This window comes from Aegilops tauschii, chromosome 5 (assembly GCF_002575655.3).
Source record: "Aegilops tauschii subsp. strangulata cultivar AL8/78 chromosome 5, Aet v6.0, whole genome shotgun sequence".
NCBI lineage: Eukaryota > Viridiplantae > Streptophyta > Magnoliopsida > Poales > Poaceae > Aegilops > Aegilops tauschii.
Window position 1 is genome coordinate 569,359,619 of NC_053039.3, and position 14,076 is coordinate 569,373,694.

At 41.9% G+C, this 14,076-nt stretch overlaps 1 protein-coding gene across 1 annotated transcript; it reads left to right on the top strand.

Annotated features, from left to right (window-relative positions):
• The first annotated feature begins 11,956 nt into the window (after positions 1 to 11,956).
• LOC109739738 (nascent polypeptide-associated complex subunit beta) lies at positions 11,957 to 14,076 on the top strand. The gene is made up of 6 exons (XM_020298791.3): positions 11,957 to 12,086; positions 12,197 to 12,264; positions 12,346 to 12,494; positions 12,617 to 12,673; positions 13,056 to 13,094; positions 13,698 to 14,076. Exons 2-6 carry the CDS (start codon positions 12,197 to 12,199, stop codon positions 13,856 to 13,858), a joined length of 474 nt encoding a protein of 157 aa, XP_020154380.1. The 5' UTR covers positions 11,957 to 12,086; the 3' UTR covers positions 13,859 to 14,076.

Consider the following 14,076-nt stretch of genomic DNA (forward strand, 5'->3'; position numbering starts at 1 on the left):
ATTCTATAAATGTGGAAAAGTTTCAGCTCGAAATTGCTTATGGGGCTCGAGCTGCGTGGATCTCGAAATTTGAAAAATTCAAAATTCAAATTACAGATTGAAATTGTTAATGGAGCTCCTTTTATAAAAATTCAAAACTCAACTTTTAAAATTTCGGAAAATTCTAAAAAAATGCAAATGTACATTGGGATGTACTCCAAAAGTATGAAAAGTTTCATGACGAAATACATTATGATGTGAGTTACACAAAAAAAACAAAATCATGTATTTTTTAGCAAATGTACTATTCACTATAAAAGTTCATGATTTTTTATGTAGCTCACATAAGAATGTATTTCGTCATGAGTATTTACGCACTTGTAGCCAGCATCCTTACGTACACGTGTATTTTCTTAAAATAAATTGAAACTTCAAAATGTGATGTTTGAATTGTTTAAAATTTCAGGCTCCAGGGAACCCAAAAGCCAATAGTCTACTCTCTAGCAGAGGTTTATACCCCACCCATCGATCTTCCTAAATAGACTAAAAATATATACCTTCTTAAAACCTAGTCTTATGACCACCACCAACTATTCTAGTGCAACCGATATAGAATTAGAAAAATAAAACTACAAGATCTGTCTAGAAATGGGACTGTCCATGCCTGGTATGATTACTTTGAAACAATCTCCCTCTCTTCAGGTACATGACTTGAACAATATCATGACACTCCCTTCTTCATTCTCAAGTTTCCAAAGTTACTTCACATGAGACAACATATTAAAATTTAAGTCACCTTAAAAATCCGAATGATATTTATTTCTCTCTCTATCTCTCTCTATCTATCTCTCGCTCTCTCGCTCTCTCCCAAGTGGGCACAAAACAAATCCATATGTTTCATAAACCCTTTAGGCACTCCAGAGAAGGACATCATAAATCTGAGAACACTACTGAAACAAGTTTCGAGGAAATAAACCTTTCTACAAGAGACAATAGGTTAACTTGCCACCATCAATATGCATGTTATCTTTTTTTTTATCTACAAGCTTTTAATCAACATTACCCAATTTTAGAAAACTCATACAACAACGTTTGTGTCCCATGACAAGAGAACTTGTTGAAAATGCCACATCACCATCACATAACACCGCATGAAGGAGGGGAGACGGATTGATGGCAGCAAGGTTCAGCTCATGTCACCCGAAGGAGTGACGCATCCGGTGGCTAGGGTTTCCCTCGCCATTCATTCGGATAGCAAGTGTCGATCAGATATTATCTTAGCTTGATCGACATAAGATTTCTATGGCAGGGCAAGAATGCTTGTGCCCTTTATTAGTGATGTGCAATTAATTAATGTCTGGTTTTGCAAAAGAATAGTATCCGACAATTGGTTGTTGCCTCGGTGTTAAAGTGACCTTATAATCTTTTGAGAAGATTGGCTTTTTCGACAAAGGATAAATTTTCTTGACTCAAAATGAAGCATCAAGTGGATAGAACACACAATGAGCACACATGCGGCCTCTGCATAGTTAGCATGCATACACACACAAAACACCGACAAGAAAAATTCATACAAGACCACAGTTATGCCTAAATAGGAAAAGAGAAAACCAAAACTATCAAAACAATGATGGACAAACTACAACAATGACCATATCTGCACCAACCATCTCTTGGCACCACAGGGATAACGAGGTTCTTTGATACCAACGCCTTTAGGAAAGGAATGAAGCTCAAGCATTGTGGTCACCGGATCCATCCACCAAAGGCCAGATTGTAGTTTTCCACCCGGAAGAACAAGTCTGAGAAAATCGGAGCAACACCTTCAACAAGATGACGATGCAAAACCATCTCCATTGTGAGATATAACCCATTCGTGTGAGAACTAGATTGGCTACTTGAAATAACCTATATAGAAGAAGTGGGATACCATGATAAACATAATGAAATTTAAAAAAATTAAGTTGAACATCTATGTTGGGGGTTTGAGGGGGAAAGGAGAACCCTCACGGAGAACATATCAAACTATATATGTGGCGGTCATTGGAAAGGAGAACCATGGGGGAAACATTATGGTTTTTCATTCTCAAAAACCACATGTATCTCATGCTTGACAATTGAGTTTGCATAGCTTAACTATGCTTTCATTGGTTTGATATAGCTATACATATGCTTTGTTGTCACATTGAAACACACAATATAAAAAAAACTTGTTTATTTTCTAAAATATACATAATAGTTTTATGGGAATGTTAAAAATCTGACGTTCGCTGGCAAAGCATGGCAATCTATGCATTTTTGGATTCATGCAAAGTTTTTTTTTGAAAGGTTGGATTCATGCAAAGTTTACTACATGGAATGTTTATTTAATGGGAAATCATTCCTATCAGTCGACTGATTTTTTGGCTCTCGTCCACTACCTCGCTTGTACGACACGTGTCCAACGTGATGTGCCGCTGGATCCTCACGACTTTTCCAACCGGAGATGATTTCCTTCCTTGCGTTATCCAACACAACCACCAATTTCCTTGCTAGGATACACTAGCTTGGGAAAATTATAAAAAATAGTTTTGCCTTATATTTTGTGTATTTCTGATTTGAGCGGTTGGACTAATGATTTAGTTAGTGGGTCATTGATTTGAGGCGGAGTTCATCAACTTTCTTAAATACTCTATATGAGTTCGCACACCACTTGACGGTTTTCACTCTATAATTAGAGATGATGTAGGTTATTAAAGCCCGATCTCGACATAATCTTACTTGACAGCCTCTTTGTTAAAATGAATGCACTAAAATTTCCTAGCAATATATTATCAAGTTATGATACGCCTTGTAACAAAGGGCTCTTTCTAAAATGATCTCAGGTAAAATATTTCTTAACTTGTTAGCTTGCACCTTCGAAAGCATTTTGACAATCACATTGCACAAACTAATGAGCTGAAATTCACTTTAAAATGCGGGGTTAGGTACCTTAGGGGTGATAAAATGAAGTCCCTATGTGGGTGTTTGTGATGTGGTTACTTGGATCTTGATAGTGTTGGACCAAAGTCGCCCCACACGAAGAAACGGATTAGCCTATGAGAGGCCATGCTGACATCTCCATGTAATCCATTGACTGCCATCAAGATGATGGAGATTGCTTCGTGTGATGGAGAAGCAGTAAAACCCTAGGCTTCTTCATCATTAGGAAGGACACAATAATTCGCTGGGATCGGAGAATGGAGGGAAGTGGTTGAGTAAGTGCAGTAAAGGAGATCACAACAAAAGGGGTCCTTCCGAAGACAAGGAGGAAGAAGGGTGAATCTGTCATGATCACGATGTCATGCGCGATCTCCATAGAGCATGTGTTCAAAGGGATAATGGTGTTAGATTGACGCCAAATTTTACTAGTTCTATTATGATTACAATCGCTCCCTGTATTGCTAGGATACACTGGCTTAGGAAAAATTTAGAAATAGTTTTGCCTTATATTTTGTGTATTTCTGATTCGAGCGGTTGGACTAATGATTTAGTTAGTGGGTCGTTGATTTGAGGCGGAGTTCATCAACTTTGTTAAATACTCTATATGAGTTCGCACACCACTTGACGATTTTCACTCTGTAATTACAGATGACATAGGTTACTAAAGCCCGATCTCGACATAATCTTACTTGGCAGCCTCTTTGTTAAAATGAATGCACTAAAATTTCCTAGCAATATATTATCAAGTTATGAGACGCTTTGTAACAAAGGGATCTTTCTAAAATGATCTCAGGTAAAATATATCTTAACTTGTTAGCTTGCACCTTGGAAAGCATTTTGACAATCACATTGCACAAACTAATGAGCTGAAATTCACTTTAAAATGTGGAGTTAGCTACCTTAGGGGTCATAAAAATGCAGTCCCTATGTGGGTGTTTGTGATGTGATTACTTGGATCTTGATAGTGTTGGACCAAAGTCGCCGCACAGGAAGAAACATATTAGCCTATGAGAACCCATGCTGACATCTCCATGTAAACCAATGACTGTCATCCAGATGATGGAGATTGCTTCAAGCAGTAAAACCCTAGGCTTCTTTCTTATTAGGAAGGACACAATAATTCGATGGGTTGGGAGAATGGACGGAAGTGGTTGAGTAAGTGCAGTAAAGGAGATCACAACAAAAGGGGTCCTTCCGTAGACAAGGAGGAAGAAGGGCGAATCTTTCATGATCACGGTGTCATGCGCGATCTCCATAGGGCATGTGTTCAAAGGGCTAATGGTGTTAGATTGACGCCAAATTTTACTAGTTCCATTATGATTACTATCGCTCCCTGTATTGCTAGGATACACTGGCTTAGGAAGATTATAAAAATAGTTTTGCCTTATATTTTGTGTATTTCTGATTTGAGCGGTTGGACTAATGATTTAGTTAGTGGGCCGTTGATTTGATGCGGAGTTCATCAACTTTGTTAAATACTCTATATGAGTTCACACACCACTTGATGGTATTCACTCTATAATTAGAGATGACATATGTTATTAAAGCCCAATCTCGACATAATCTTACTTGCTAGCCTCTTGGTAAAAATGAATGCACTAAAATTTCCTAGCAATATATTATCAAGTTATGCGACGCCTTGTAACAAAGGGATCTTTCTAAAATTATCTCAGGTAAAATATTTCTTAACTTGTTAGCTTGCACCTTGAAAGCATTTTGACAATCACATTGCACAAACTAATGAGCTGAAATTCACTTTAAAATGTGGGGTTAGGTACCTTAGGGGTCATAAAAATGAAGTCCCTATGTGGGTGTTTGTGATGTGGTTACTTGGATATTGATAGTGTTGTACCAAAGTCGTCGCACACGAAGAAACAGATTAGCCTATGAGAGCCCATGCTGACATCTCAATGTAAACCAATGATTGTCATCAAGATGATGGAGATTGCTTCATGTGATGGAGAAGCAGTAAAACCCTAGGCTTCTTTCTTATTAGGAAGGACACAATAATTCGATGGGTTGGGAGAATGAACGAAAGTGGTTGAGTAACTGCAGTGAAGGAGATCACAGTAAAAGGGGTCCTTCCGAAGACAAGGAGGAAGAAGGGTGAATCTTTCATGATCACGGTGTCATGCGCGATCTCCATAGAGTATGATTACTATCACTCCCTGTATTGCTAGGATACACTGGCTTAGGAAAATTATAAAAATAGTTTTGCCTTATATTTTGTGTATTTCTGATTTGAGCGGTTGGACTAATGATTTAGTTAGTGGGTCGTTGATTTGAGGCGGAGTTCATCAACTTTGTTAAATACTCTATATGAGTCGCACACCACTTGATGGTTTTCACTCTAGAATTAGAGATGACATAGGTTATTAAAGCCCGATCTCGACATAATCTTACTTGTCAGCCTCTTTGTTTAAATGAATGCACTAAAATTTCCTAGCAATATATTATCAAGTTATGAGACGCTTGTAACAAAGGGATCTTTCTAAAATGATCTCAGGTAAAATATTTCTTAACTTGTTAGCTTGCACCTTGGAAAGCATTTTGACAATCACATTGCATAAACTAATGAGCTGAAATTCACTTTAAAATGTGGGGTTAGGTAACTTAGGGGTCATAAAAATGAAGTCCCTATGTGGGTGTTTGTGATGTGGTTACTTGGATCTAGATAGTGTTGGACCAAAGTCGCCCCACACGAAGAAACAAATTTGCCTCTGATTTCCCATGCTGAAATCTCCATGTAAACTATTGACTGCCATCAAGATGATGGGATTTCGTCGTGTGATGGAGAAGCAGTAAAACCCTAGGCTTCTTTCTTATTAGGAAGGACACAATAATTCGATGGGTTGCGAGAATGGAGGGATGTGGTTGAGCAAGTACAGTAAATGAGATCACAACAAAAGGGGTCCTTCCGAAGACAAGGAGGAAGAAGGGTGAACCTGTCATGATCACGGTGTCATGCGCGATCTCCATAGAGCACGTGTTCAAAGGGCTAATGGTGTTAGATTGACGCCAAATTTTACTAGTTCCATTATGATTACTATCGCTCCCTGTATTGCTAGGATACACTGACTTTGGATATTGATAGTGTTGTACCAAAGTCGTCGCACACGAAGAAACAGATTAGCCTATGAGAGCCCATGCTGACATCTCAATGTAAACCAATGATTGTCATCAAGATGATGGAGATTGCTTCATGTGATGGAGAAGCAGTAAAACCCTAGGCTTCTTTCTTATTAGGAAGGACACAATAATTCGATGGGTTGGGAGAATGAACGAAAGTGGTTGAGTAACTGCAGTGAAGGAGATCACAGTAAAAGGGGTCCTTCCGAAGACAAGGAGGAAGAAGGGTGAATCTTTCATGATCACGGTGTCATGCGCGATCTCCATAGAGTATGATTACTATCACTCCCTGTATTGCTAGGATACACTGGCTTAGGAAAATTATAAAAATAGTTTTGCCCTATATTTTGTGTATTTCTGATTTGAGTTGTTGGACTAATGATTTAGTTAGTGGGTCGTTGATTTGAGGCAGAGTTCATCAACTTTGTTAACAAGCTTACGAGTACACATTTATTGTAGACTCTTTCTTAGAGTGGTCAATTATGTTCTATGTCTATGGTGAATTAGGGGTGCATAGTCTTGGCATACTATCAGATAGAGGGGCTTGATGTTGTCTGGACGAGCTAAAAGTTTGGAGAAAATATTGGGGAGCGTTTATGTATAAGTTTGTCCAGTTTCACACAATATGAGTTTGTGTTTGAGATAAGTTACCAAAATATCGAAATGAACAAATTGCAGTCACTTTGTTCAACCGTATTTAAGTGTTGTAACTATATTATAGTTATCTTGTCGATGTTTGTCACTAGAGTTTCTAGATAAGACTCTTTTATCCATCACCATCTATTACGGAAGTTGGAGCATACTAGTTGGTCCCATGGTTCTTATTCCTTTCAATTAGAGGAGATTTTCCATGTATGTCATTGTGTCATGTGTACGGTTGTTTTTTTATTTCGGTGTTTTAGCTGGTGGTTGAAATCCTGGGAGCTTATCACATGATGAGGGGTTGAGTTGTGCATACCTGTCGTATCTAGGAATTGGCCAAGTAACCCAAAGAAATTGTGCACAATGCTAGAGATCGCATGCTGCTGATTTTCTGCAAACAATGTTACTTAAGTGGAAGGAATTCAGTTTTTAGCAAGCAATATTACTGAAGTGGAAGGAATTCCGTTCTAAAATATTAGACATACAAATTTTGTCTTTAGTCAAACTTTTATATGTTAACCAAGTTTTATAGATGGAAATATCATTGACTGAAGAATCAAATCAATATCATCTGATTCACCATGAAAATTATTCTCATATAGCATCAATTTGGTTTCATAAAAATGATTTCCTCCCTATAAACTTGGTCAAACTATATAAAGTTGAATTGAAGGCAAACTTTACTTATATGGCTTATAGTTCAGAATGTGGGAGTATATCATGCATAGCATACCTTGAATTGATTTGAAGCGATTGATGAAAAGACATCTCCATTATTAAAATAGCCTAGTCCATTGTCTTTCTGAAATATTTATATATTATAAGTTTTTGATTCAAATTAGGTTTAGTAAGTGTCTAGTTAGTTTATTTTGTCTGATTTTTTTATTTACATACCAGTTTATGTGGAACAACCATATCATAGTCAAAACTATTTCTAGGAAAGAGACCAAATCCAGATGGTTTCGGACAAAATGGCCAGGGTTCAAAATCGCATATATCTTGTCCAACGGATTTAGGTAAAAAAGACATAAATGTATTGATTATTTTAACGGCCTGATTTAGTAATTATTTAGTAACACTAATATTCTTGAATAATTATTTAGTAACACTAATACTTCTGGAAAAAGTAGTTTGACCATAGTTTGACCAGATTTAACAAAAATTCAAAAAAAACAGAAATTTGAGCATAACTTTTTTTCCTTTTAGAATTTGAGGATTCTAAAAATTTGCAAACAGGCCGTAGGCGGTCAAAATCGGATGCGGATTTTTGTGCTGAACATTTTGATATATTTTACGTTTTTTCTGACATCGTATGCAAAAGTTATAGCCGTTTTACATTTTCCCTACACTTTTTGCAAAACATGTCCAAATTTAAGTTTTTAAATTTTCCTAACTAGTACATGTAGTAACATAACTACATCTGGAAGGATTTTAATTTTTGAAGTTTTGATCATTTTCTTTTGCTTTTTACAAAACAGAAAAGGCGATCCACTGGGGGGGTAGAGTTTGAAAATGGGACCTTTAGTACCAGTTCGTGCCATGAACCGGTACTAATGCCTCAAACCCTATTAGTACCGGTTGGTGGCTCGAACCGGGACTAAAGGTCTAACCTTTAGTACCGGTTGGTGCCACAAACCAGTATTAATGGGCATCGCACCCTTTAGTCCCGGTTCGTGGCACCAACCGGGACTAAAGGTCCCATTTGAACCGGGACTAATGCCTGTACGGTGCCCTAGCCGCTCGAACCAGGACTAATGCTCACATTAGTCCCGGTTCGTAATGCAACCGGGATTAATGCTCTTTTCTGGCAGAACCAAAGCCCTGTTTTCTACTAGTGTGAAATGCAAACATTTGAATGTTGATTGTTCGACCACGACAAAGGAAACTATATATAGGCAGGGCCGGCCCATAGGGCGGAGCAACGGGGCGACCGCCCTGGGCCCCTGGGAGGTAGGGGCCCCGGCCCAGGTAGTAGTATAGTATACAATAAGGTTCAACCCACCATGCTAGCACTCACGGACTGAAAGAATCGATAGCTAGTTCGCTGCACTGCTGCAGCGCTCCATCAATCTCATCCGGTCTCGTCTCCAGTTTCCTCGCCTCCTCGGCTCCTCCCCCAAATTCTCCAATCCCGGAGAACAGCGCCGCTCGGTGCATCCATTAATGGAGACCAATGATGCTATTCCTTTCCGCAATCATCTCTCTTTGCATCCTCAACATTCCCCATCAAGTAGACGCTTGAGGCATCACAGCATCAGAGATGGTACGTCTACCTCCTTCCCCTAATCAAGTACTCTTTTGATTCACTGTTAAATAGCCTGGCACTCCGCCTCTGACATCTCCAATTCTTCTCTTCCTAGTTCTTACTCTATTGGTCTGTTCTTCAAAGCTTCATTGGATCCATGCGCAAAAAAAAAGCTTCATTGGATCGAGGGATGAGAAGGGAAGACGGGGAATGAGTGTTGCGGCCTTGCAGATCTGGGAAGCTACATCGACAATTCGACATCAAGCCATATTCAGGTGCTTTTGTTCCTTGTATTGACTATTTTTCTGCAATTGTTTGGTGATATGTCTTCTAAAAAATGTTTATCATTGAGAAAAGAAAGTGAAAAAAACAGCATATTCTTGCTACTTTTTTTTTTTTAGAAAAGGGGGTCTCCCCGGCCTCTGCATCAGAGTGATGCATATTCTTGCTACTTTATGCATCGAGAAAGAAAAGTTGGATGAAATAAATACTGATGTGGTTATTGACGACTTTTCTTCCAGAAGTGTTAGGAGAAACAACAAGATCTGAATGTGTTTTTTTTTTCATCTCCCTTATGGTTTTAGTTCAAAGACCATCAATCTATGCTAGTATCTATAATACCTTACTAAATTGCTTTGGAAATATAATATATTCTGAATTTTTATCTGTACACAAGGGCCCCATTTTCTCGTCTCGCCCCAGGGCCCCGAATATGTATGGACCGGCCCTGACTATAGGATATCGTGTAAGTTATTTACGCACTAACTCCATTCATGCGAAGCACTTGAAGTTGCTTATAGTGTGGCGTGTGTGCGTATGAAGATGCGGGCAAGGATGGGGATAACACTAGTCTTCGAAAGAGATGCTCCAGCACCCTAGGCTGTTCTCTCTAATAACACTGTCATTGTTACTTTCCCCGCAAAAAAAAAATTTAATAACACTGTCGTTGTTACATTGTGGTTTTGCCTGTCTTTTGAACTTTTATTTACTGCAAAAACGTCTTACGAGGGAGTAGATAATTATGTGTGTGAACTTTAGTACAACTTTATATTAAAATTAGTATATGAAACTATGGTTGTTTAGTTGTGATCTTATCTCATGTTTAGGAGATGACGATTGCGCCGAGAGAGAGAGTCGATGCTCGTATTTCTGCGTACATCGGTGCATAGACAGTACTACGTTCAAGCCGCCAGCCGGGCGGCGTTGCACGACGAGCGGTGTCACCCTCCCACTTCCCAAGTAGCTTGAGAGTGTGGTGGCCAGCTCGTTGCAGACCCGGTCCCCTCCGAACAGGTCGCGGCACCTCTGCGCCGTTTCATCTGAGATCTTGCCCTGCTCTCGGAGCGCCCCGAGCTTCCGCATCAGCTCCTCCGGGTCACGGCCGCCATGCCTCGCCACCCGCCGGCAACGCCGCCGTTCCTCCCACGACACCTCCCAAACTTTGGAGTGGGACAACACGAAGCCAAAATACGCCAAGATGAAGACGACGAGCGTGAGCACCCCCATGCCGGTGTCGTCGGCGTAGCGGCCGAGGTTCCCGGCCACCGCGTCGTCCAGCACCACGAAGCAAGTACAGACGACGCATGCGTTCCAGATCGCCCTGACGGCGAGGTCCGAAGGGTGACGAACAGCTTCTACATCGCGTACTTCCGCCACCCCAAATTGAAGCCATCGTCGTTGTCGTCGGCTTGGGCGGCGGCCGATCGATGATGACCTTGGCGGTGGATCTGATCTCACATGTACTATATTTATGCTGAGTAGCGCACGTAAAGATGGCAAGAAACAAAACAACGACGCGGTAAAACTGTTTCCAAAACTAATCGCTTTTGCTTACACGCAAGGAAAGTTTATATTGCGATCCAATGTCTGAATATTTTGATCGTTTTTTTATTTGATTCCCTACCTTGTAATAAAATCCTAGAGAGTTCGTAGAGTTTGAGTTCATATAATTCTTTTCCCAAATAATTGAGAAGTTTGGTTTTCCTCCTTCAAAACTCCAAAACCAAGCAACTTGAACGGTTAACTTTTGAAACAGATTAAGGCCAACTCTAGCATTTTTATTCGTTTGTGAGAAAGGGCCAACTCTAGCCGATTCCCTAACCTGTTAGAGAAGTAAAAATTTGGTTTTACTCCTTTAACCAGGACCTAGCCGAACCCCTAAAACCTATAGAGGAGGATATCTTTTGGACCCTGATAAGTACCACACATGTGGCACGAACCAATTCCGCCCTGACGTTTTTTATGGCAAGTTTAGTTATAAGAGGATGGCAAGTTTAGTTGTGAAGCATAGCAATTTTCTGTTTGGATGGCAAGTTTCAGTTTTTTGGGGATTTGCTTTTTCTCGGATGACAACTTTAGTGTAAAAAACGTCAGGACGGTGTTACTTCGTGTCACACGTGTGATACTTATCATTTGAATAAATTTTTCTTCATCGTGTATCCAACGCCTATATTTACTCCGTCGTTTGGCGGCCGAGTAAAAACTCCCCACCCTCCTCTGCCTCTCCTCCTCCCCAATCCTCGCCGCCGGCGACTCCCCCGCCGTTCCCTGCCGCCCCCTCCTCCCTAATGGCCGAAACCCGTGGCCGTCGATCCCCGCCACCCATCCGCAGTGCGGGCGTGTCCTCAAGCCATCGCTGCTGCGGTGTTTCGGCCACATCCCGCCGGCTCCTCGACTTCCCCGAACTCTGCTTTCCTACCAAAAAATTCTGATCAGAGAACATAATCCACGTGGGAGCTTAAAACATCCCATAGAATAAACCGGTCTTTTTTTAGTGGATAGAATAAACCGGAATGGCCAGAAGTGGAGGGCAGGCACATTTAGGCCTTTATAAAAGGAGCCTGTGGCGGATTGGGCCCATCACCCTCCTGCGGATTGGGTCCGTCGACGCTGAACACGGGCCGGAGCCTGTACAGCAAGGTCCAGCCCAACACCGCCAGGGCCCAACGCGCAAAACACGAAACAACCAGGGGCCCGTGCGCAAAAGGGAAAACCCTATAATCCACCCACAAAACCTACGGGACTCCCCTCCGCCGCCGCCCCAGCCGCTCCTCCCCCCATCCCTCCCCGCTGCCCGCTCAAGCCCCACCGCCCGCCGGCGCCGACGCCGCGACCCACCCGCTCCGGCAAGGTCAGTCCTCCTCCCCCACGCCCCTCCCCGCGAATCGCGCGCTCAGATCAGGCGCCCCGCCGCAGGGACGGAGATCTCACGGGTTGTTTCTTTGGTGGCTGGTTCCGCAGATGAACAAGGAGAGGCTCATGAAGATGGCCGGCGCCGTCCGCACCGGCGGCAAGGGCACCGTGCGCCGGTAGGTCCTCCGCCTCGATCTGTGGAAAAGGTTGGGATTTCAAGCGCTAATCTGCCTCCGTTGGGCTGGGGTCTGGTGCAGGAAGAAGAAGGCGGTGCACAAGACGGCGACCACGGACGACAAGCGGCTGCAGAGCACGCTCAAGAGGGTGGGCGTCAACACCATCCCCGCCATCGAGGAGGTCAACATCTTCAAGGACGACCTCGTCATCCAGTTCCTCAACCCCAAAGGTGCGCTCTTTCCTCCGTTCACGGCGCTGCTCTTCTAGCTGTATGCTCGCTGCTTGCTTCTGCTTATCATGTGGAGGTGGAGATGGGGATTACTGACCTTGTTTGTGTTTCTGTCGATGCAGTGCAAGCGTCCATCGCCGCAAACACATGGGTGGTCAGCGGGACTCCCCAGACCAAGAGTATGGATCCCTCTCACCTCCCTATCATTTGGCCATGATGATGACGGTGCAAGTTGTAACATTCTTAGATTGGATTTATGGATGCATCGCTTTAATGCAACAGCTAACCCTCATTTGCATCCATTCAAGCGAGATCCACTGATTGTTATTCCTTAATTGTCCTAGTCAATCTGAACAAGTTTATACCATCTCTCTGTGCACCTGACTAGTCTTGTAACCGGTGAAGCCATGCACTTTAGTTCTCCCAGTCATGACATGCCTGCTGTTAAGACATGTCTTCGCCCTAATATGCTGTTGCCTTTGAATTACTGTTTCTCTGGCACTTTCTTTTTGTATTCATTCTATTGTGTTTACTTATTATATTCATGGTTTGACTTGACAGAGCTACAAGATGTTCTTCCTTCGATCATCAACCAATTGGGTATGCTACTCCTTCTGACTTAGTTACACTATCCAATTACTAGTTTGGTTTAATAATCTTTTAAGTTGATTTATAGAAAGTCTGTGCTGGCGCTTTGGCTTCACGCATTTGACTTCCATTTTATTATATTTCAGAGTGGGTATGCTACTCTGTGTGACATAGTGAGACCATCCAATAAATAGCTTAGCTTAATAATCTGAAACTTGATTTATAATTCTGTACAGGCAATTGGGTTAAAATTTATGACATCCGTTTTATTAATTGTTGAGCGACTCACATTACCTGTCTGACTTTCTGTTATTAAAATTATGTTGCCGACCTGGCAACCTCATATATCTAGCTGCATTCTTACACCATACTTTTCCTTCCTGTACTCGTGTCACTTAACACAAGTCGGCTGCTAGTGTTTTTATGCTCGTCATTGGGCGATTAATAGTCATTCTGTTAATTGCCTCTCTGCTGCTGTTCTTTCTCTAGCTTTGACACATGGATGCTTGTTCAGTTCCTGTTACGTTTCATAAGACTATATACTAGGTAGCATAAGACTATACACTAGTTTATGAAAGCACCAGCATGGTTCTAAATTCTGCCTCTTTGTTCCAGGCCCTGACAACATGGAGCACCTGAAGAGGATTGCTGAGGAGATGCAGAAGCAGGTGGCTGCTGCGGGCGCCATCCAGCCCAAGGAGGAGAACGACGACGATGTTCCGGAGCTCGTTCCCGGAGAGACCTTTGAGGAGGTAGCCCAGGAGACAAAAGCCTGATCTTGTAGACTCGGCCCCGCCAATAGCGAAGCATTACTTGACCCGAACTGCTACGTGGTCATGGTTTTCTATGACGGCTCTGTTTTGCTCCCTCTCCTAGGCCTTCTGTATTTGCTGCAGTTGGAAACTTTTAGTTTCTCCTACCGAGTTTTTATCCGAGTTATGAATGCTGAGTTGCCAGTGGATTCCTTTTTAGCTGCTTTTTGATGATGATTGCA

Coding starts and splice junctions, on each gene's coding strand:
- LOC109739738 (XM_020298791.3), top strand. CDS start 12,197: ATGAACAAGGAGAGGCTCATGAAGATGGCCGGCGCCGTCCGCACCGGC. Junction 12,495..12,616: donor CCAGTTCCTCAACCCCAAAG/GTGCGCTCTTTC, acceptor CTGTCGATGCAG/TGCAAGCGTCCATCGCCGCA. Junction 12,674..13,055: donor CGGGACTCCCCAGACCAAGA/GTATGGATCCCT, acceptor TTGACTTGACAG/AGCTACAAGATGTTCTTCCT.